This window comes from Centroberyx affinis, unplaced genomic scaffold (genome assembly GCF_046629955.1).
Source record: "Centroberyx affinis isolate AG114_WGS23_722 - 3 ecotype Tasmania unplaced genomic scaffold, CSIRO-AGI_Caff_v1 ptg000299l_1, whole genome shotgun sequence".
Taxonomy (NCBI): Eukaryota; Metazoa; Chordata; class Actinopteri; order Beryciformes; family Berycidae; genus Centroberyx; species Centroberyx affinis.
Genome location: NW_027278977.1, coordinates 288,179 through 312,500, shown reverse-complemented (window position 1 = coordinate 312,500; position 24,322 = coordinate 288,179). Strand labels below are relative to the sequence as shown.

Sequence of the window (24,322 nt, the reverse complement as noted above, 5' to 3'; positions counted from 1 at the left end):
CAGCATAAATTAAAACGAAGGCTGAACTTAAATGTGCCTTTTTTGATAAAGCAACAAAAGATTTTTTTTCTTTTCTTTTTTTTTTGCAGAAGAATATGTTTTCAGGATAACCCTTGACTCAGAAAGCTGTGTTAATTCTTTCTTTTTTCCCCCATTTTGTTTGAGCCCCCTTTGCCTCCACACTTCATCCTGTTAGCAGAGCTTTCACTTTATTGGGTATTTTCATGTTTTGTATCGGATGTGATGAAAAGGCAGGAGAGTTTTTTTTTCTTCCCTTTAATAAGCTATAAATAGCATAGCCATGAGAGCAAGGCAGATAAATCGTCAGCGTTGCTGAGGGATTATTCTGCCTTTTCTTCTCTTGGTGTAGAAGCCACGGGGCGGGGATGGGAGGGCTGGCTATAGGCTACACCAAAACTAATACATTTAGCTCTGTAGCATCCCTTCTTTCTCCATACAGCTAGCTGACACTCTCTTTCTTTACACTTTCCCTCCTCCATTTCCTTTCTTCCCCAGTTCATTACCGCATACTATTCCCATCTTCTCGCTTTTTCATCCTTTCTCCATCCTTCATAACAGTACTTCCTCTGACACTACGCTTTCCCCCCCAGGATCCTCAGCCTGCTATAAGCCATCCTTCTCTATTTATCCCTTCATTTATACTTACAAAAAGTGTATGAATGGAAGCGGTCCACATCCTGATCCAGGGTTCCCACACTTATTTTACAATTAAATTCCAAAACTTTACCATAACTTTTCCATAACTTCACACCACATTTTCATGATTGTACTACTGTGATGTAATGTAAAGCAACCTTTCATTTGAGACACACAGCAACCGCTTTGCAGACAAATTGCTTTTTAGCGTATTCATTTTTGTTCCAATTTTTCCAAAGTACTCCTGTTCTGTTGTACCTCAAAGTTGCTTGGCTACTGTCACTTCTGCACTGCAAAAATACCTAATATTTATGTATAAAAAAAGATAATTGCACTTGTTTTCAATGTAAAATGTAATTTCCTTCATACCAGCGCAGTGATCTGCCTCTTACTGCCTAAGGCATTGTCACTTGTCAGTTGTCAGTTCCTGAAACTGTATTGGAAATGAATGTAATTTCCTAACCCCACTGGCAGATTTTTCCATTTGCTTTAAGAAAAAATAAGACTGAATATGAAACTGAATGACTTGATAACATGGACATTTTGTGCAGTGTTCCTCTCTTCCTTCCTTCCTTCCTTCCTTCCTTCCTTCCTTCCTTCCGACTTTCCTTCCGTCTTTCCTTCCGTCTTTCCTTCCTTCCATCTCATTGTCCGTCCTTGTCCCCTCTGCCATGCTCTTGATCCCAACCCCTGGCCTGGTCAGGACTCAGGGAGCCCCACAGCAGATTAGAGCAGGCTTTAGCTGTGGCCCTGACATCAAAGGTGTAAGGAGAGAGGGGGGAACAGAGCAGAGGAGCAGAGGTACAGGACAGCAAACACTGGCACAGGATATGGACGGGGGTGAAGGGAGGACATGGAACAAGGCTAAGCGAGAGAGGAGCAGGAGGATGAAGGGCCACAGAAACAGCAAGGGAGCTGGAACGAGGAGGCTGTTAAAACAAGTAGAAGGAGTAGAAAGCGAGGGGACTGGATAGAGGGAGATAGATAATGGGTGGAATAATATTTGTGCAACTACATTTCATGGTTTATATTAGCCTATCTGTGTGCCACATTGGAGTGATTTGCCACATCTGACAACACAAATTTAGACAATTACAGGAATGCAACTGAAGGTTGGTTTTGTAAACTTTTTTTGTGATCAACACCTTACACGAGCGGAACTGTCCAGGTGGGAACCCTAATGGGTACTACATTCAGATTAAAAATAAAGTCTAATAATTATTTACATTTCCTGTTTCACCCAGGTCAGATGGAGATACACAATGGAACATAAATACTGAACGTAAATTACTCCCTTGAGTCATGCATTAGGTGATCCTTGTCAGAATTAGATTGGATTAGAGACGGTGAAATATTAATGATCCCCATGGGGAAATTGGGTCATTGCAGTAGCAAAGAATATGATATAAGTGAGAATAGAGCAAATATAGAGTATACGATTATACAACAAATATGTACAACACAAGAACATATGACAATGCAATAAAAACAAATAAATACAAAATCACAGATTTACAGGTTAGCAGATATTTGCAGTTTACAAATCTACATTTTATATCTCATATGAAGGGTATGCAAAATCTCCATTGTTTGTGCACTCATGAAAGAAAATATGTACACAATTATGTCCAGAAGTGCAAATGTGCATCATGAGATATTATCATATTTAAGACTAAACAAGTCATCTCCTCATGTTGCTGGCTCAAATGACAGCAAAAGGTAATTTCAATACCCAGATATCGTGTAACATAGTGTTAGTAAACTGCAAATAGCACACTCATGTTTACCAACCTGGCCGGCCTGTCGTGCTTTATACAGGGTTCCCACACCTTTTCGCTGATGAAATTTCAAAACTTTTCCATAACGTCTCCATGACCTCTTTTCAAATTTCCTTGACCAAATGTTACTGAGACTGAATTAAAAAGTAACCATCAACTACACTAACCTTAAGAATTAGGTATTTTTCACTTTAAACTTAAGCATGATAACATTATTTTAACTCTGTCAGCAAAAAACTGTTAGCAACCAAGAATATTTTCCTCCAACAGGGCTGTCTAGACTGAGTAAGAGGGACAAGGCCACAGTTTTTTGTGACATTTGACAGTATGCAAGGGAAAAAAATCCCTTTTATCATTTTTCATAACTTCTCCAGGTCTGGAGTATAATATCTTAAAATTCCATGAACTTTCCAGGCTTTCCAGGAATGTGGGAACCCTCAGGTGGTCTCAGGATGGGACGCTCTTCTCTACCGTACTTTGTGATTTAGACTGATACAGCGGGTGTATTTTTACAGTCACATATATACAGTACAGAAATGTGCTCAGAATGTGCATATCCTCGTTATCAGATCCTATTTACAGAGGGAAGAACTGCTCTGAAGTCAGATGTGGGTAAGACCTCCTGGGCCGCGCCATGAGAGAAGGGGTAGGAGATGACAGTCACCCGTAGCACTCACCCTTCCCTCAGGCAAGCCTCCCTCTGCCAACCTAGCGTGTGTTCTCAGAAGTGCTGAATTTGAGGCTAATTATCAAGCACACACTGCTGCTCAGGGACCTCCCTTGCAGATCCCAAGTCAGCGCAAGTGTGAACACACACCCACACACACACACACACACACACACACACACACACACAATGAGATGTATTCTTAGTGGGAAGATATTTGGTTACTCATGGGCAGGGCATTGAAGTCACACCATTTGTTTAACTGTAGCTAATTGAGTCCAATGGGATTGTTTGCTGTGATTGATTTTTCTGTATGAGCAAAGAAAGGAAGGGAGGAGAGTGAGAGAAATTCCCTCATACATGCATTATATAATGCTCTCCGCAATCCCAGCCCGTTTCTGCTTTCTCCCTCCATTCCTGTCATGTTTCTAATGGATATAACAACATGACATCTTATTTTGTGCATCCTATTTACTGACAGAAATGGCATGAAAGGTTGTTTTTTTTTGTCTGCCATGTAATACTCCCAATAGTTGACTCTTCTTTCCTTTCCCCTCCCTTCCAAAAACCTAACTGTCTCATTTCCATATGAAGACAGGTGATTACCCTATTAGAAAGTAACAACAAGCGCATAGTAATCACGTCACACATGAGTCAGCTGCTCTGCAGAGTGTGTTGGTAAACTTCAGACAGCGTCATGGCTAAAAGTTGAATTTGCTGTCCATATGTCCGCTGTGTGAACTATTTTGGAAAATTAGACAAGGTAAGCATGATTTTTTTTTTTGTTTGTAAACGTGTTAGCATATTCTGTAATCTATTAGGTCTCCGCTGGGACAATCAAAATTCATATTTGCATAGATGACTGCAAAACTGAATTTTGTGGGGATCTGTAAGTCCCACAGTTAAATATGCGGGCAATTGCATGTTATGTTGAGTGTCCAGAAATAATTGGTCGCAGTCAGGCCGACTTCTAGCTGCACCACGACACGTTTTATTGCATTATTCGCTGACATTGTTTCCTACATTCAAAATCAATATCCTATGAAAGTATTTGTATTGAATATTGATGCGTAACTACTCGAACCAGAATTTCTCTGGTAAATGGTTGAAGCCATTGCAGTTTCCTTTATGTATGATTAGGATGTCTCATAGTAGTGAGAGGTAGTAGTAGTAGTGTGGGCATTTATATGTTGTGCACAGTGCAGTTATGTCTTTAGTCAACTACTTGAAGGGCAGGTTTGTAAAAATGAGCATTATGTAGCCTATGCAATAATCAAATATTTTTATAGGTCAGCAGTAGTCGGAGCTCTGAGGTCATATAGTCAGTCATTTCGTAATGTTTAGGCTGTTAGGTCTACAGTAAGCTATATGGCTGCACTGAGCACCACCGTGCCTCCAATGCGCTTGTTGCTGTCTTGATATGTTCCAGAACCTTTTCCCTCCACACCGACTCGCGGGAACACCGACCACTTGGTGTTCCAGGACCTCATCATTTACAAATTAAGCACTGGTCATAATTTATGGTTAGTGATCAGCCTTGGGTTGTGTACTGTGCCATTTTGTGGATCTCTTAGCATTTGAAAATGCCTTACTTGCAATTGTCTAGACAGTGGAGAAGAACATTTTGCTGAGAGCCAACAGGGCCAAAGTGCCCTTTTTGGTTGCTTTTGTTCAAACAAACAAGGCTCTGATACTAGCATGCCATTGTTTGTCCCAACATTGGTCTGTGTGCCTAATTTCCTTGTTTGACATCCTGAAAATCAGTAGAACAAAACCAAACCAAACAAAATTAACTAAGTTAATAAATCCCTGTACACACACACACACATATATATATATACAGTATATATGCACACATATATATGCTGTATACACACACACATATATACAGTATATAGTACATAGAGTGGAATGATTGGCAAGAAATTGCAGGTCCTGTGGCTTCAAAGAAACAATAGACCATTCCCCAAGCGTTGGTGAAGCGCTGATATCCCACTGACAGACATCTTTGTCAGTCTGAGGCCATAATCCATCTTTACAGACTCTCCAGCTCATTATTTTTTCCAGGCAAAGCCTCCTTGTTCTTTTCAGGTAATAACTTTGGTAACTGCCGGAGAGTTCCTGCAGAAATAGAATTTGAATCAAAGCACCCAACAGAGACGATAAAGTTCAAGTTAAAATTGGTATCTGTAAACTTTTACTTGGCAGATGTTTTCTGCCATAAAGACTCCCCCCGTGGTTTTGTTTTTACATCTGTAACACGACCGAATGGACTTTCAATTTACGGGACCATCAGCACAACAACACAACCAGAAATAACCCTGTGAAATATGATGGAAAAAAACAGAACTACTGTATTTACTTTAAGGATAAAGGATTGTGCACCTTCAAATGGATTTCTACTGGCTATTTTTCCCCAGGACTCTATTGTAAAAGCAAGAGAAAATCACTGACTAACCTGTATCTTAAGGTAGAGTGGTGGGGAAAGGCACTTGACAGGTGCAAATGTTTAACCGGCAGCCTTTTGTGAATTTCCCTTTGCTGACTTTGACTTGTTTCAGTCCAGGATAGCCCATATTGACCCAGGCACGGCTCCACCTCAGGGCCTTGTCCCTCTTACTCAGGACAGCAACATATTTTACCCAGTGTGACTGTGTTACTGCAGGCCCTCTGTCTGTCGGAGAGAGACTGATGCTGATTGACAGCTAACACAAGGACTCTGTCACAGCTACTGTAATCACATTCACCATGGAAAGGCTGAGGCGTACTGGGTCTTTGATGCCCTGATGGCCCAGAGGTATCAAATACATGAAAGCAGATATTTTTTTTACCATAATGTAGTCTCTAGAGTCATAGATATACAGGAACTCTTATGTTCTTGAGCCTGTGATCAACATTCAAGGTGGGTTGCTTCTGTCAATGTTTTTCCCAAAATGGCAACATAAGCAGCCAATACTATTTAGGTCCACAAGGTATAATTTATCTTTTCATATCTTCAGTTGCTCATCGTTTCTTAAGTTTTCCAAATCCCATGTAGTCTTTATGAAGTCTTTCTCCGCTCTTTTGAGATAAATTGTGATTCAATTTTGTTTTTGATTCATGTTGCTGCATGTTTTCAACACAAGAACCCCTTTTTGCATGTCAGGGACAAAAATTAGACACGATTGATTTGTCATTGTTGCTGACAAAACGTAACTACACATCACTGACACTGACTCATTCAAATTAATTATGATGATAATGATAATGATGATGAGGAGGAGTATTACTGTTTGTACTGGCTTTAGATTGTTATAAGAGAACATTATAATCTCTGTCTCCTAACCTGACTATCTGCCTTCCTTTTAACCTCTCAGCTCTCAGTAACACACATACAGCAGAGCAAGCAGCAAAATACAGGTTGTGTAGAAACCTGCTGCTTTCTTTGCCACATACTAATTACTTAATCCCAGGAAGGTGAATGCTAATAAAAATTCTAGATGCATAGTGCAGAAACCAGCTCCCCCGCATCCAAACAAGCGTTATCATGACAATTTTCCTCTGCATGACTCATACACTATTGTAATAAACCTTAAGATAAGAGTTTAGGCTAACTGACTACAATATCCATAAAGCTCACAGGAACATTGCTATAATATTAGTTAGTAAACATGGTACTGCACATTACTGCCACAGAATCTAATGAAGCGCATTTTGACCATCATGGTGACACTGTTTTGTGCAGCCAGATTATATATTAGACTGCAGAAGATATTACAAATGATTTTATGAAATTAAAATAAAAGGAAATAAGTTCCAATAAGGGAAAACAAAATAGAAAACGCTGACAAAGTTAACAATGCAAAGTCTCAGATAGATCGGGGGGATCACTGTTTTTCATTTTCTGAAATAACTGTAGGAGCAATTTTAGTGATGTCATAAGGAGTAAGCTATAATACAAGTTTCAGCTCTCAGCTACAACTAGCCTTCACCAACTATGAGAAATGTAGGATGATACACAACTACACTACCTCTTGCCCAATCATACGCTCATTAGAAATTTAGTTGCTGTCAAAGCTATTCCGTCCACCCGTCCACCCCCACTTCCCATTCCATTCCTCTTAAGTGCTTCCTGCTTGGGGCGCCAATATTAATGAGAGAAAAATTAACGACAATGCCGCCGTTAGGCTACCGCTGTCCCAATTAACTGATGTTAGGAGCGATACTGCTGTCATTCTCATTATGAGGCCTCGCCATTTTTGAATTTTTGGGTGGAATGAATACCAATTACCGCACGCTTTCAGTGGGTCTATTTGTGAGAGGAAAATAAAGTTTGTTTGTTCGGCAGACGAGCGCTGCGACTGCTAAGAAGCTTGCTGCAAAATGAAATGATGATGAGAATGCAAGTTGAGTGATTTAGTGCACAGCAAGCTAACAGCTGTAGCCGAATACCAGTGTAAACAAATTCAGCCTTAAGGTGTGCATGTGATTGTGTGTGTGCATTCAAATTTCTGCGTCTTTGGGTGTGGTGGTTACATGCACGCCTATGCATACACAGTAGGGCGGTGTGTTTGTGCACATAAACGCACCGGTAGCTGGTGGATTTCGGGGCTTCACGTGGGGGGATAAGGTGAAAAAGACTTAATACTGGGGTCTGGGAAGAGGGATTCACTCTGAGCGGGCAGAGGTGTGTGTTGGGGTTGTGTGTGTGTGTGTGTGTGTGTGTGGGAGGGATGGGTGTGTTTTGCAGATGACAAAGCTGTCAGCAAGTTTTAATGGAAGGAAGTTGGCTTTGGGGAATTCTGTGGAGTATTGTAGTAACAGCGCCAGGACTTTGCTCGCGGCAAAGCCATCACACACACACGCTCACTTTCGCTGACGCACACACACACACACACACACACACACACACCTACCGCATGCCCATCCGCCTTCCTGGGGAGGAGATGCACTGTACGTCTAGATATTTTCCATTGGGCGGAAGAAGGTAGGCGGCGTCTTGATGTGTGAGCGTTCAAAAGCAAACGTTGCCGAGGGGCACAGAAGGGTGGCGTGGGCGGCTCAGAATAATGAAACAGCTTCCGTCTATATTTGAGCGAGGGAGTCTATATTTATATTTGATTACAAAAAAAAAAAAAAAAACACACACCCAAAAACTCCATTCTATCCGGTGTTTCCTCCGCTCGCGCACCTCTCCTCTTCACTCATTCTCCTCCATCCCTTGTTGGGCCAGGCGTGCTCTGTTCCAGCTGGCAGACATGCTGCTGATTAATGTGTTCATAATCACCATGGAGACAGAGAAAGGTGATTAATACTAGTCATTTAACAGGGTTAGAACCGTGACAGAGAGTGTTTGTCTGAGTGCGTGTCTGTGAGTGCGTTTGAATGTGTATGTGTGTGTTTGCGTGTGTGTGTGTGTCTTTGTGTCTTCCTGACTAAGTTGTTTGTCCAAGAATGAGTATGACTCTTTGTGTGCTGACATTTATGCGGCGGTGTGTGTGTACTGTACATGTCAAGGGAATGATTTATGTACTTCCAGTCTAATGACTCTTGGGTAATTGTTGTGAAATTAAGGCATGTTTACACTTCCTTGACTGTCATTGTATCGCCAGCTCGCAGCCCTGGATGGAGGCAAAATTCAAGGGTGAATGGGTGAGGTTTAATATCATTACCTTGAAGTATTCCCACCTGGATTGGCTGACAAGCTTTTGTGAATTGATACATCGATTAGAAATGACAGAAAAAAATGAAAGAAAAAAACATAGACCTTTGTATGTTGTCAGCAGTCAGAGATCTGGGCTCACTGACTACGTTATGCCCATATATCGGGCTATATATTGCTATTATTATGGCAGAATCTCCAGGGTTGTGCAATCTAGTCAATGACCACCCAGCCTAATGACTTGGGCTATTAAGGCTTCATTAATCCACACAGTGAGGAAATGAGGATGGAGATTATGTGTCTGCCCACATACTGCAACCACTGCAATGTCCTCCGCGGACCCAGATTTTATATATATCCTACAGTAGGGTGAAACTTTCTCAGTGACAGCGAAAGACCAATATACAGTAATTCCCTCTGAGATTTGCTAAAAGTAGGAACATGCAGTACAAATGCACAAACATGCACACACATACATGTGCGCCCTCTGCACATGCACACATACAGTACACACACATAAACACACTCACACACACACAAACACACACTGACACTACATTATCACAACAGACCATTGAAAAATTAGACTCATTACAAGTCTCCAACGAGCCCAGAGTAAAAATAGGCATGGGGATGTAATTGGTGTGTGAGCTCGATTTGCTTCCTCCCTTGCATTATGTATTTCACCTCTTAACAGTAGTTTTAAACCAGATCAATAGTGGGGGGTGGGGTGTGGAGTGGGGGGGGGCATCAAGAATTGTTTTTCAAATGGCCCACTGTTTAGCAGGTAAAGGGGTTTTGTTTTCCCACACCGTAATTTCATTTGTGAAAGATCAATGGGATATTTATTTGTTTCTTCTATTTGTAGTTTTCTCTGGGTACGGTAGTTGGGGAAACTACTATTGATGGCAGTAGCATTAAAAAGTGAAAATGGTCATCATTAGTATTGCTCAGTACGGTGATGTGTTGTGTTTACATAGTGAATGGTTTTCACAGGGAGGGGTGGGGAGAGCTGCAGTAAAGACTGACTTAGCATCAACCTCTGCATTTATGTGTTGCCAGGTTGGAAATGGCAAAACTGACCTCATAACAGCAATTTGGGGAATTCCTGCCTCCAGCTAAGATAAAATTTCCAAGTGAGTATTTGTCATAAGAGTGAAAAAGAGGGATAACCTAAACAACCAAAATACAGTTTCCAGAGAGTGTTTTTTTTTTTTTTCGGAGGCACTGTGATCTACGGCTAAAATTGTAACTGGATTTGTAACTAGATTTTCTGACCAAGCAATGCATATTACAAAATGGGTCTTGGGCTGATGCAAAGCTGTAGATAACCAGTCAAAAAGGGCCAAAAAAAATCTTAATAGAGCCAATACTGACTCATTCAATACTGTACAATAACCTTTTATGGTTGTTTTTGCTCCACATACAGTATATGTTTGCTCATAAACTAGAGGACATGAAAGCAATTCTCCCACAGTTTAGTTGTATATCATAACAGTTCAGATTTACGGACCGTCTTTACCCTGAGACCATTCTGACAAAGAATAATGGCATCAGGGTGTGACTAACTGTTTCACCAGATGATATATATGTATTGTATGGTTAGATTTCCTCCTATAGGAAGCTCGTTGATTTAGAGTCAGGTAGTTAATGGATGCCTCCTACCGTCTGTATCGTAACACACACCTGCAGTGAGCAGAGGAAGCAGATATATCACGGCTGAGGTGAAGGGGGTGAAAGGTCAGTGCTGACTCAGGAGGAGGCAGATGGAGAGACCTCTTTTAATTGGATGGTGGTTTTACGACAAATCGGTCACGGTCATGGGTGATGTATAAAAGACAGAGGTATTCTCCATCTCTCCTCTTCTCTTCTCTTCTCTTCTCTTCTCTTCTCTCACACACATGTACACGCTCGTGCTAGAGGTGTTTTCTGTCCTTTCTCCCTCGGGTCCGCATGATTGATGACTTTAATATTTACCTCCGATCTCCCTCTCTCTCAACACTGGGCAGGGCGACGGAAGAGAATAAAGCAGAAACACATGAAATAGATTAATGCCTTAAAAGCCGAATAAAGTATATAACCATAAAGACTATATGAGCGCACGTTATCTCCCCCGAATGGTTTTCGACTGGAAGACCAATAAAGGCTAATGGAAGAGGGGATCAGGCTCTATCAGCCGGGGTGGATATCTCTGCTCCGCTGTATAATGGAAGAGCAGTTGGCCCACTTCCACTTTTCCTGGACAACTTAGAGGCTTAATTCTACCTGGCCTGAAATTTAGTGGAACATGCGGAAAGAGGATCAAAGTTTGTGTTTAGCAGATTGAGAGCAAAGCACACCCACCAGGCTAAATTGGGCAGATTGGGCAGAAACATGTATGTCCATATGTGGGTGTATATGTGTCTATAATATAATTTCATTGATCCCCGTAGGGAGATTCTTATTGCTATTGCCCCTCACCATCATGTATTTGTATATGCCTCTGTGTTTGCGATTCACTGCGCATCTGTATATATTCCCAACTGTGCTCGCCTGTCTTCTGCTTTACGCATTCTTATTTGTGCACGTGCTCTGTGTGTGTGCTCATATGTTCAGGTACGAACCCGTGCACACACCCTGATCGGTTCCCTCAGCTGGACTCCGGCAGATAGCCCTATCAGCTCTTCCAGAGCGGCTGTCATCAAAGCCCTCCTCACAGTCACTCTGCAGCACAGAGCAGCCGTTTGAGTAGATTCATTTCGCTATTACTTTCTCAGCAGTGCCGGCAATCTGGATTTGAGATTGGCGTCTGCTGCCAGTCCACCTGTCTAATCTGACTTTGACAATCTGACTGTCGGTCTACGGGACACTGTCCGTATGCCTAAATGGAGTACAGCCACTAGATATAGGACATTACAGGCATGCCATTGGCTGCCATTTCATTTCCCATACTATCTTCCCTTGCCTCTTTCTTCTTCTGATCCCTGTGTTTGAGAGAGAGAGAAAGAGAGTGAGCAGATAATAGCGAATATGGTGCCTTTGTGCATTATATATTGTCTCAAAAGTAGGCAGGGAGCAGAGGAGTAAGACAGAGAGGGAGGGATTACAGGGAGCGATGGAGAAAGGGAGAGAACAAACACTAATCTCTAAAAACGAACCATGAATGCCAGACAAAGGGCCAGCCAACATAACGGTGTAAAAAAGGGGCTCTTCTTCCCATTTTGCACCCCTTACTTTTCAGTTCATGCGTTTGGAGGAATCTTTGAATGGGTGCGCAAGAGAATGGCTTTGTCAGCGACCCTCAGACTAATGAACAGAAAACAAAAAACACAGAGTTCTTTGGCAAAAATAACAGGGGGGTGGACAGCAAGAGGAAGAATGTGGATGGAGAGGCACTGAAAGCAGAGGTTGTGGTTGAGTTTTGGCAGTTCTTGATAAGATGAGTCATTCCCTACGTGCTCAGAAAGCTACTCATCTCTCGCTCCTTTCTTCCTTCCTCGCTCCCTCGCTCCCTCCCTCCCATCGAGAAAACCGCCTATCCCACTCCCTTGCCATCCTTCCTTCGAGAAATCTCAAACCTCGTATCCGTCCGCACTGAGATGGTGGGTGGGCAACGAAAAAGATGGAAAAACAACACAAATTTCAATGCTCTGTGGAAAGAGAAAGTGAGAGAGAGAGAGAGAGAGAGAGAGAGAGAGAGAGAGAGAGAGAGAGAGCGAGCGAGCAATACCACAAGGGACGGAAAAGTCCAGATGAGATGAAAGGAGGGAGCGACAGGGACACCAGATGTCCATCTGCGATTCGTCCACTGTCCTCATTCGGATCGTCTGATTGGCTCATTACCACATGCAGGAGACAGCCAAACACGTGGCTCAACAATCAGGATAGGAAAATCACTTTTACAATACAAGTAGGGATAATCTGCCTCTTCAGTACAAGCCCTATGTTACAATAAGCATTATTACAAAAGGGGAGGGGAAATGGAGATTAGAAAATTATGGAGTAAGATTATGGAAAGCAATCAAAGCTTTTGGGGGCTGTGTGCATCACACTGAGATGCTAACTGAAAAGACCGATAATTAGCTTTTTTGAAGTGTGAATAGAAGATTTGGATGAAAAAGAATTTGGGCTGGGCAGAAGGTTCAAATTACAAGCATATTGGCTAGAGAGAACATCAGTAGGAAAACTGTAAAATAAACAAATAAACACATAAACAGACATGAGATGTGAAGCTTTTGAGTCATATTAAAGTGTCGTGATCGTCCACAGAAAAGAACTGACTTTTGCTAGCATACACAGTTCATGCTTGTAAGCCTGCCCCAAGGCCAGAGAAATACACTACAGTAGATTGAATTTCCTCATGCGTTTGCAGGCACTGTGACTATGCTACATGATCAATGTTGCCGGGTAACATTTAGATCTGTCATTTGTCTCCATGTTCCGGCTCCGCTGATTGATCATGCTCGCACGGTTAGGGCTTTTACCTCACAGTACTTAGGGTTGACGCTCCAGTGTACTCTCTCTATTGGCTCTTTTCCCTGTGGGCCCCGGCCAATGAGCTGCATTTGCATAGGGGTGAGTGGAGTGGTTATTGCATATGTGGCGCGATCATTTGGGAGAAATGTTGCCACGCAATTGTGATGAATTGCATGGCGTTTATTCATTCCGCCTGATTCAACTCAACTCTAGGGAGTGGCGTTCTCCGTAGACGTTAGACGCCGCGTGTTTGTAACTATCGTGTTACATGATTTTATGATTCCAAGGTGTTATATTCTTGCAAATGAGATTTTACGGAGACTGCCGGGTTTGTCTTCTGTGTTCCTGTTCTTCACTCCATCTGAAATGATGCCAGAAAATCCATTGCAGTGGGAGTTGAGTAGATAGTGTAAAGAATCATTGAAAACTAACAATGGTAGAAGATGTGGAGGCCATTGCATGAGATGTGCGAGCCAAAATAGTAGTTGTATACTGGAGAGGGTGATTTAGAGTGGATCTGAAGTGTGTGGGTAGTGGCCATTGAATCCAAAAATGATGTACAAGTACAGGGATGGTACCTGTTCTTTTCCATTCACTTTGGAGTGGTAAAAGTGTCTCCCTGTCATCAATCCTCCCCTGGTCTGCTTTCTCAGACTCATCCTCTTGATTCAAGCAGACTGCTGTGTAAAGAGTTGCCCTTGGCCTTGAGAAAAGAGGAATGCAACAAAAAAGTGACTCAAAAATGATGAGAAATTAATGAAATTCTCACCCCTTGGATTCCTCACACACGCCCCTTAAAATATACATACTGATGCTTTATGAATGCCTTAGATGGAGTTTTATGGTCGTTATTGCTTTGTATATGTTTCCCACTTGTAGTTAATTAGGTTGCTTTATATTTTATGTCGACCTTTATGTACTGTACCACCCTTTAGTACTTGGGAGCCTTGGGGCTTATTGTTTTAACAGGAAAGTTCTGACTCGGCACTATTCAGTGCCTCCATTTTAAAAAGTGCACAGGAGCAGATTGTATAGCAACACAAGTTTAAATGCCATTTAGTTTTATGAATGCCAGTAAGTTGCTATTACTGATGGGCTGCTGTTAAATCATGCATGCATTTAATGACCACATGTGCCTCTAGAAAAAAAAAAGGCGCATACGTTTAGTATTTACTCAAACCAACAGCAGTCATTTGAGGTTAGCATATTAAAGTGATACATCATCAGAATGAAAACCACCAGCAAAGATCAATCCAGAAAAAAGAGGTATTGTTTGCACATTTCCATTCCATTGTTCTTTTTCTTTATATATTTGATTAATGGTGCATAAAATGTAATTTATCAATCCAAGTGAAATCTCTATCACCTTGAGAGTCCTTTGTTGGCACAAAAAGAAACGTGCTTGCCATCAACAACGGTAGATTATGGATAGTCTGGGGTCTAAAAGAAAAATCCCTCGACGCAAGACTGATAAAAGTGTCAGATGTTAAAAAATGAACATAAAAATATAGAAAAAGACCTTTTGCCTGGTGTGCAATTAGATGCTAACCTTGAACAAGAGGGGCTGATGATTCCTAAGTAGTATATTGTGCATATATGCTCCTGTCAAGTTGGTATTGGCATGCTTTCACCTGAGGTTTAATACATTCTCTGTGTACATACACACACACACACCAAAACAAATAAACACAGATGCACACAAAAACCCACAGATGCCTTTCTCCTAACATAACAATGTAGTTATTTCAGGATATGCTGGTATCAAGGGAATACAATGTGCAGGCTGTTTGGGGGATTTGACAGTGTTGCCAGGTTCAATATCATTAGCATGGCTTCACCTGTCTCCTCGCATACTGCGCCATCTCATACTCGCTCTGAAAAACAAACGGCTCATACACCGCAAACACAAAGAGAGAGAGAGAGAGAGAGAGAAAGAGAGAGAGAGAAATTGTCCAGCTTAGCATATATCCCTTTATACACTGTGAAAAATGTCCATCTTAACAAGTCAGTCAACCTGATATAAAGACTTAAAGTCTTGTTTTTCAAATTCACAAGAAAAAATCTGCCAACAGGGTGAGATAATGTCACTTGTTTCCATCATTTTTCCTTGAATTAAGTGTCACTTCCTTGATGTTAGTTGGCTAATCTGCTTTATTCTGCGTTGTTTCAAGATGTTCACACTTACTTCTAGAAAATTCCAAGTGAAACTGTATTGGAAACGAGTGCAGCCTTCTCACCCCACTGGCATCTGAGACGAATTCTGACTTGTCACAATGGACATTTTTCGCTGTGAAAGTTTAAAGAAACTCCGATGCACTCTCCCATATCCCTCTCATGCCCTTCAGCTCCTTTCTCTGCCCTCCACGCATCACCAAGCGCTTCTCCACCTGCCTGCCCCCCTCTCGCCATGTGACGCTCGCTCCATCCACCTTTCTCGCCTCTGTCCCTATCCCTCTCTGTATTTCTCTCTCTCTTTGTCTGTCACTCACTCTCTCTCTCTCTCTCTCTCTCTCTCTCTCTCTCTCTCTCTCTCTCTCTCTCTCTCTCTCTCTCTCTCTCTCTCTGTGTCCTCCCAGGCCTCCCCTAGCAGAGAGGGATGAAGTGTTGCTGTTGTAATCGGCCCCGGGTTATTATTGGCGTTTGTTTATAGTTGTCTTTTATAGATCTACAGGGAGGGCTCAATTACCGCTGCCGCTTTCAAGAGTGACCTTGGAAACTCATTTGTTTTTCTCCCGTTAACCACGAATCCAATACCGCCCGGAGACGATTACACTCATTGAGAAGTGTGCACACATTGTGATAATGTGATTGTACATGTGTGTGTGTGTGTGTGTGTGTGTGTGTGTGTGCATTCAGCATCCTTCCTTGGGGATGACGGCAAGGTGTCATGCCAGCTGGGTGTGACAGAAAGGAAACAGGAGGGGAGGAAAAGAGAGAGAATAGCCGTTGGTTTAACAACTACCACATTTTGTCTTTTGCTTCACTTCAATCAAACAAGCAATTTGTTCCCGTGTGGGTCATTTTGTTGAGTGCCGTGCAAACATTCAATAATCCAAGCCATTAAGGCTGTATATGGTTTCCTCATCAGCATTGTTCTACAGCCCGCTCGACAGCAGCTCAGTCTTATTGCTTTGCTCTTTGTGACTTTGTCTACACCCACCTGGACTTGTTTAGCAAGAACAATAAATCTCACTGACACTGGGATCAATCGCAGAACAAGTGGCACTAAACTCTTTCTTGATTATGAGACTGGTCTGCATTTTAGCAATACTTTAAACCAGTAAACACTTTGATTGTTGTAAGAAAGAACAGATAGATAGATAGATAGATAGATAGATAGATAGATAGATAGATAGATAGATAGATAGATAGATAGATAGATAGATCCCAAAGTTACAGCTAGTCATTGGAATATCAAATGGAATGGTAAAATATATTGCAGATAGATACTAAAAACTATAAGAATGCCGTCCCAAGGTGGAGGGAATTCAAAGTGAAGTGGAATTCATTTGACAGATCACCACCAAGGCCTAAACTGTATCCGTGTCACTGGCAGACAGGACACATTGTTTGATGTGACTATCATGTCCTTCTAAGAGAAATCAGATCACAGAGACTCTGCTTCAGATGTACACTTGTGTGGATACTATACATTTCTCTTTGGTATAAGGAAATGAAACAGCATGGCAGCGTAGCCAATGAGGTTACTCCTCATTTGCATGGGCATTGAAGTTGGAAGAATATATCCTAAATCAAAGCACCCCTGCCATCATATTTTAACAGTCTTGGTATGACTGGGTATGAAGTGGTATGAGTGGCAACTGAGCAGGAAGTGTGTATTTGACCATTAATTGGTTAGGTATGCCAATATATTTGATTATTTTTCAAGTGTGTATTCAGGGAGTTCTCTTCATGTTTATCCTCAAGCTTGAGTTGGGTTATCACACCTATTTCCACTGGAGTTAAATTGTCTCTTGCACAAAAATGTATTTGAGGGAAGCTTTAAGCTAGGCTTGAAGAAATTTGAAAGGGTGAAAGAATGAAAAAAGAGAGAACAAGAGAAAGGGAGTGAAGATGAAGGCCGGTGCGTTGTTCTTCCCAAAAGGAAATTTCTTTCAATCAGTGTCCATATTATATGTTCTGTGAGGGCAGAAAATGAGTTGTGGGAAGAGGAAGAAAGGAATCCCTCAGAAGATTTAACAAGGCTCTCTGATGGGGCCGGAGGCCTGCCCATGAATAATACATGAAGCCTGAGAGAGGAAGGAGAACAGACATTTTGGCTCTGCTGGACCAGGGAGTCGAAGGGGAGAGTAGACATGTTGGCTCTGATGGATCCCCAGTTTTGCTGGTTTGTCCAATGGAGGTTTTGACTCGCTGTGCAAGGCCTTGTTGCCCTGAGGGCTTCAATCCAATGCAGCACGGACTCATGAGACCCAACTGCCCTGAAGGCTTCTCTTAACACTATGGCCCTGACTTACAGTATAATCTGGACGGTTCATATTGCCTGGGTGGTGGTTGTTTGAAGAAATGAATTAAAGTGTTGAGGTTTCTATGTTGTTTGGAACAAGGGCTTTGGTGGTTCATTTAAAACCCCAGTGAATAGCTAGTCTCACTTACATCTGAAGGTCACAGCTCCAACTAAAGCTCCAGCTCCAGCCCTTTAATACTGCCATGCTGGACTCAAGGGTCTGCCACACTGATTAGATTTGCCACAGAAGGATGCAGTATATGTGTATGTGCATTTGTGTATGTGTGTGTGTGTTTGTGTGTGTGTGTGTGTGTGTTTGCAAGAGAGAGAGAAAGAGAGAGATAGAGAGAGAGAGAGCATGTATCGATGTGTCCATGCATGCATACATGTTCAAAAACGTGAATGTTTGCTTGTGTTGTGTGTGTGTGTGTGTGTGTGCCTGCATGTGCATCTGGCTGGGCTGGTCTGTGCTATGATTCCCAAAGCCTCATTAAAATGCTGAAAGTTTAGGTTTTAAAGTCACTGTGACCCCTGGTCTGCTGTAAGCACCGGGCCTGCATACTGAGCAGAGCGCTGATTGATCTGCCTAAGTAGCTGCAATTAACATAGACGCTCAGAGCCAGGACTGGCCCTCTCTCCGCTGTACACATGCGAACACACACGCACACACACACATGCATGTGTGGTCATCAAACGCTAGATCAAAATGAATTCATGCGCTGCACACTGACCCCCAAAGCGTTTGATCCTGATGTGGAGCTAGTCACCTCTGACACCTAAACTCCGCCCATTACTGATTATGCATAGAATCATTTAACACCTTGCCCTTAGAACAGAAAACAGATGACATAAAATGATGAATATAAAGCAGAAAAGTGGCCCAGTCCATTGGTAAAGGTTGCTGAATTGCCTGATGACAATGACCTTTGTTAAAACGCTGAAAGGCATTAACAATTTAATGAATCGCCATCGTTGGCTTCTCTATTTTCCACTGTGCCAGTGTTATGTAAAAGGATTTAACTGGTGTTGCATATTCCAAAGACCCTCAATCATTATATGACAGAAGAGAAACAGAAGGAACAGGGATTTGAAAATCTGACTCCAGATGCCTGGAAACAGAGGAGCACAAAATGGGAACGTTCTCTACAAAGGTTATGTAAGCACTGAACTATCTAATAGGCCTTTGATGAATGTTGATAATGTGCGTTGTGAATTGAAATAAAACTGCAGCACTCAAAACCCGGCTGTTTTTCAGAAAGTGCTGTGTGTCAAGGTCCGGTTCACAGCTCAGTCCCCTCGGCCCGGAACAACACGTACCCCCCATTGGCTACTGCGATCACCTTGCCCTTGCCCAAAATATATTTCTCGGACAATCATCAAAGTCTGGCTCAGACCGAGGAGCTTTGGGGCCTGGAAACAGGAAACTGATTTAGCACTGCACTCTCGAGACAATTCCGCATAAAATCTAATATGGTCAGCCAGACAGAGGGGGAGAGGGTGAGGTGAAAAGGAAGTATTGAACTAGCCACAGCTCCCTTCAGGAGCCCTCCATCAATCTGTTCAGGACTCTGTTGCTCCCCATGGTGACTTTCACCCTAAAGCTTTTATATTTTGAGAAGAGTGAAAGAAAGAAAGGCAAAGGTGACATTGGGTCAAAAGGATCTTTACCGTGGCCTGTTTGTCTCGGGCCTCATAGTTATTAGTCGCTGAATCCTTAGTGGCATATCCAGCAGTCCCCTATCCTCTGCCACAGCTTATCACATCCTCGTGCCACTCTTTTTTTTTCCTGATGGCTGCATATTAATGGGAGTTGATCCCGGCTCATATCGCCCTTTAATTCAAAGGGACATTTTCATGTGTCCCTATGGTGAATGCAATTGGACAGAGCGATTGCTGTGGAAACGCTGTCTGTGGTGTATGTGTTCCTATGTGTGTGTGTGTGTGTGTGTGTGTGTTCATATGCGTGGGTTAGGGGGATTTAAAACTCTCCCCTTTAATGTTTTCATGACAATAATTAATGTGTCTGTCTCATAACAGGGTCACATCACAGTATTTAGCTTGTTAGTGCTTTGCAAACCTGTTTGAGGATGCCTGCACTTGGGCACTTTCTCAGTATAAGTGTAAAATTAAATTGTCTTTGTGCATGAGATTTTGTACCAAGGATTTTGAACTGTCTTAGGGCCCAGCTATGAACGTCCAGCCAGAGGCGATCCTGCCGCTCTCCTCCCTGGTTGTACCACTATGGATGCACACGTGCCAGACACTGCGCGAGCCCCGTCAACCCTTCATCTTTCCCATTCTCTTAAGTGATAAAACATCCCCCGAGGCATGCAGACTCACTTTATCGGTGCTGCACTCGCCGCCGTAAATCAAGGCCAATGTCATATGACAAGGTTTCACATTTCCACCCCACTTTCATTATGCCATGCAACCTCCAGGCCCCACTGAAAGGGAGGGAAATAATAATCCAGTCAGATAAATAAATAAATTATGCTCATGTTAAAAAAAAAAGGAAAGGAAAGAAAAAATATAAGGAGAGAGAAAACTAATTCCAGTAAAGGCAGAGGCTGTATGTGATTGATTTGGCATGGGACATTAATCTTGTTTCTTAGCTCACTCTGTATACCCATCTGTTATGCTATGGATGAAGGGCCAGGCTATATGTGTAAGGGCAGGAGTTAGTCATGGAATGCTTATTGAAGGGAAGAACGTCCCAAAGAGTTGAACTTTGACACTGAAGCAGCCCGTGCTACCTGTTCTGTAGGCAATCATGTCTGGTGGAGAGGCCGTGTTGTAAATCTGCCTGTCAGATTATATGAATTTAAAGGATGAGTCTGTTCATGCATGAGTCAAAGGTCCCAGCATTCCTGGGTTTCCACACAGGGGCAATCCCCATTAAATGATCCAGCTAATTGATCTTTACTATTCTCCCACCTCACTCATGTATCTTAAATTAATAATCTGTGACATTTTCATATAAATAAACGTCCATTTTGCTACTCTCTATCACCTGTTGATATAACACAGTAGTGATTCAACCTATACTCATTTCATAAAATCTGTTTGCTGTCCCAAATACTTCGTTGTTCCGTAGGTCTTTCCTGTAAAAAAAACCCTTGGCACAGAGGAGGTGATGTGTTTTACATTACAAGAGGCAGCAACAGTGGTTTGTTTACTGTGTTGCATACTGTACTGCATCATTTTGTCCTGTGATTAATTGTTGATCAGTTAGATCTAGGTAGGCTCATTCTCTGTAAAGTCCTTTGAGACATGCTTGTGATAGACATAAATGAATGAGCTTGTCTTGGGATAAATAAAATAAGAACTGAGTAGTTAATGTATGCAGCAATAGCCACTATGGCTGAATTGACAAAGAAAAGAATGCCACAAACTCAAACTTCATCAACATTAAATCCAAGGAAAAAGAGGTCACAGTACTGGCAACTATGTTTGACTGGCAAGTGATCCTTTGGAAGTGCATTGCAAAAACACCAGAGTAATTGAGTTGTGTTCTTTTACCTTTCTATTTTACTTGATGTTACTCTTTTAATACAATGCATTTTGCTTGTTCTTTTATATGAATTTCATCTTATTACCTGTCTTTTATCTGCCTTTTATTGATGTAAAGTACTCTGAGCTGCATGTTGTGTATGAAAGGTGCTATACAAATAAAGGTTATATTAGTACTTAGCAGCAATTAATTGCAAAAAGAAAAAAAAAGAATCTTGCATATCACCACTTTAAAGTCCATGTTCAGAAAGTAAATTAAATTATAAAAAAAATAATAGCATCGTTAATTATCATTAACATCTATATACTGTATGAAAACATTTGTGTCAGTGTTAGAGAGTGAGGTGAAGAAATTCCCTTGATGGCTGTTTTGTCAGTCAGGACTCTCCTATTCCTGCTCCTGTAGGATGTGTTCAGTTAATCAGCTAAATGGCCCTAATGTGAGATAATATGTGTCTCCATTGCTCTTGGAGCGTTAACCCTATCACGGTGCTACGCAAGGACTCATGAATTTTTATGGAGTATGGACACGCATAACACACAAACAAACATGTTATGTGTTGCTGACGGCCCCAACGAGGAGCTCTTTTCCCTGGCTAGGAAATGGGGGTCAGGTAGGGTCGGCTGGAGGTCATTGGCAGCGCAGGTCACCAGTTGGGGAGTTGGAGGCCGGGAGATGACAGCAGCCGCGGGTGACAGGCGAGACAGTTAGATCTCGCCGGTGATATGCTTCGTCTCTGTTTTCACACCTCCATTTTCTCTGCTGTCTGCTCGCAGGGTGGCTGGAAAAGCCAAATTCACTGACATTTTGATACGTCATGTCTCTCTCATCCGCTCATTTTCTTCCCGCCTTTCTTTTTTCCTCCCCATCTCCCTAAGACCCTGTCTCTATCTTTTCCTCTCCTTCTCCTCCTCTCCCTCCCTCCATCCCTCCCAGTGTGTTTGGGTTCAGCTTAACTGATTAGCTGTGCTACAGTAAGGCAGCAGCCCCACTGCGGTGAGAGCTCACTTTATAAACTGAGGGGGCTTTGTCTTCATCAAAATAACAGCTAATTCTGGCTAGACCCAGAAACCCACATGCTTTTAGTTGATCCTCGGAGAGCTCTACAGGGCAGTCTGTAGCAGTTAGATATCTCCGCCAGACACCCTCACCGGGCTAAACGTCTTTTTACAGTACATCCCTGTCTATTTTGTGGGAACTGTATACCAAAAGCCGTTTTATTCTTTTGCCCCTGCGGCAACAGTGCAAAAAAGGAGTTTTAGCATTCAAAGTGGAGCAGATATTAGCTTGCAAAATGTTTCTCCTACCTCTTTTCCACTCCTTTTCTTAGTTTTATTTATTATTTAAATTTTTCACTTGTCTACCTTTTGCTCTCTCGTTTTCGTTTCCCCCGCCTGGGTGTTTGTTCCGGTGTTTTTAATGAGTGCTGGGTAGAGGTCTCCCCCAATGCGCTTCTCCTCTGTAGAGTGAGGCTGATGGGTAGGGTGGGGAGACAGGGCGGACACAGTTGGGGAAATCTAATTTACAGGTGGGAGATTGGAATGTGTGTACGCGCTTGTGGGTCTATGTGTGTGTGTGTGTGTGTGTGTGTCTGTGCGCGCTTGTGTTTGTGTGTCTGGAGATAAAAGATGATGTGTCCCCAAATGACTTTGGCTTTAACAGCTGAAGAAGTGCCTGGTAAGCAAAGGCCCTCATTAGCATACAGATCAGGAGGCACTTTAAGTGTTTGTAAAGTATAATTCACCGTGGCTTTGTCAAACCCATAAAAGGAGCATCCTTTCTCTGCAAATGCCAGTGCTGGTCTATCCCTGTACCCTTTTTTATTGGCTTATAGTTTGGTTAACAGTCACTATACTGCACTTCCCCTTGGGCACCAGACCCTGCGTCTTATAGATCTTAAAGGTGCTACATGTAGCATTTTAAGATCAATAAATCGTTCCTACATTAATTTTGAGACATTAATACAATTACCATAAACAAACAAGACCATCGTCAAGCAGATTGGCAGCTTCTACCAGCCTATACACTGCATTTTACATTGTCTATGAGATAGAGGCTACTAATCATCTCTTTTTATCTTCTGTTTATGGTAATTATATCGAGGTGTGATACCTCCATAAAACGTTAACCTTAAATTCAATTATGTACAGGATGTACTAAATATGACTGCAGTTTGCAACTCGCTGCATCTACATACTGAAATGCTAATGTGATTCCCTAACGGACTTTGTTCTCTCTTCTCTCTGTCTGTATGTCTGCAGGTTTACTGGCCCCAACCTTCCCTCGCCCATCATTAGCAGCAAGAACTGGCTCCGACTGCACTTCACCTCCGATGGCAACCACAAGTTGAGAGGCTTTAGTGCCCAGTACCAAGGTAAGACCCTAGCAGAGAATGAATAGGTTTTGATAATTTAACCACATCTTTTTCACGTCCTGCCTCTTTTTCCACGTTACACTTGATGTTGGTTGTAGATCAAAACAACATTCAAATTTTCATTACCATCACTCTGAATGTTGACATTTTATTCCCATCTCAGATTCTTTCTACATCTGTAATTTGCAAAACGAGCATATCATTACATATTTACTATATTAAAAGCCTGGCAATGCATTTCCCAGCCAACACTTACAAATTAAAACTTTGTAATATGATTAGCTATTTCAACTGCAAAATATCCACATTAAAAAGTCATTTAGTCCAATGCTGAGTCTCAAAAACGTATTCTGCTTAAAACAAGTGAAAAAAAGAAAAAAAAAAATCTGTCATAGGGGTGAGATCATTCCATTTGTCCCCAGTGCAAATCAACTTGAATTTTCTTGAATCAAGTGACATTGCCTTGATACTAGCGGAGTGATGTGCATTATTTCAAGATATTGCCACTATAGTGACATTACAGTAGCTCGCTCCATTGGCAGGTTTTTCCAATTGCTTTCAGCAAAACAAGATTTGAAGACTCAATACTAGACTAACCGCACAAGACTGCACAAATGTGTGTACATACACTTGCACACAGGCACACACACAATCCTCTCTCTCCCCTGCATCTATCCCCAGTCCCATTACTCTCAGAGGTTCAAGGGTCACCGTTGAGAAGGGATGAGCAGGGAAAAAGGATTAGTCCGCCCGCAAAAAAAGACAATCTCT

At 42.1% G+C, this 24,322-nt stretch overlaps 1 protein-coding gene across 1 annotated transcript in view; it reads left to right on the top strand.

The window, feature by feature from the left end:
- csmd2 (CUB and Sushi multiple domains 2) overlaps positions 1 to 24,322 on the top strand; it is a gene marked incomplete at its 5' end in the record, with an annotated part of 223,670 nt that overhangs the window by 68,600 nt on the left and 130,748 nt on the right. Inside the window, one exon of the mRNA XM_071515056.1 lies at positions 23,439 to 23,551. Coding sequence (XP_071371157.1) covers positions 23,439 to 23,551 — 113 coding nt within the window. The remainder of the gene's footprint in view (positions 1 to 23,438; positions 23,552 to 24,322) is intronic.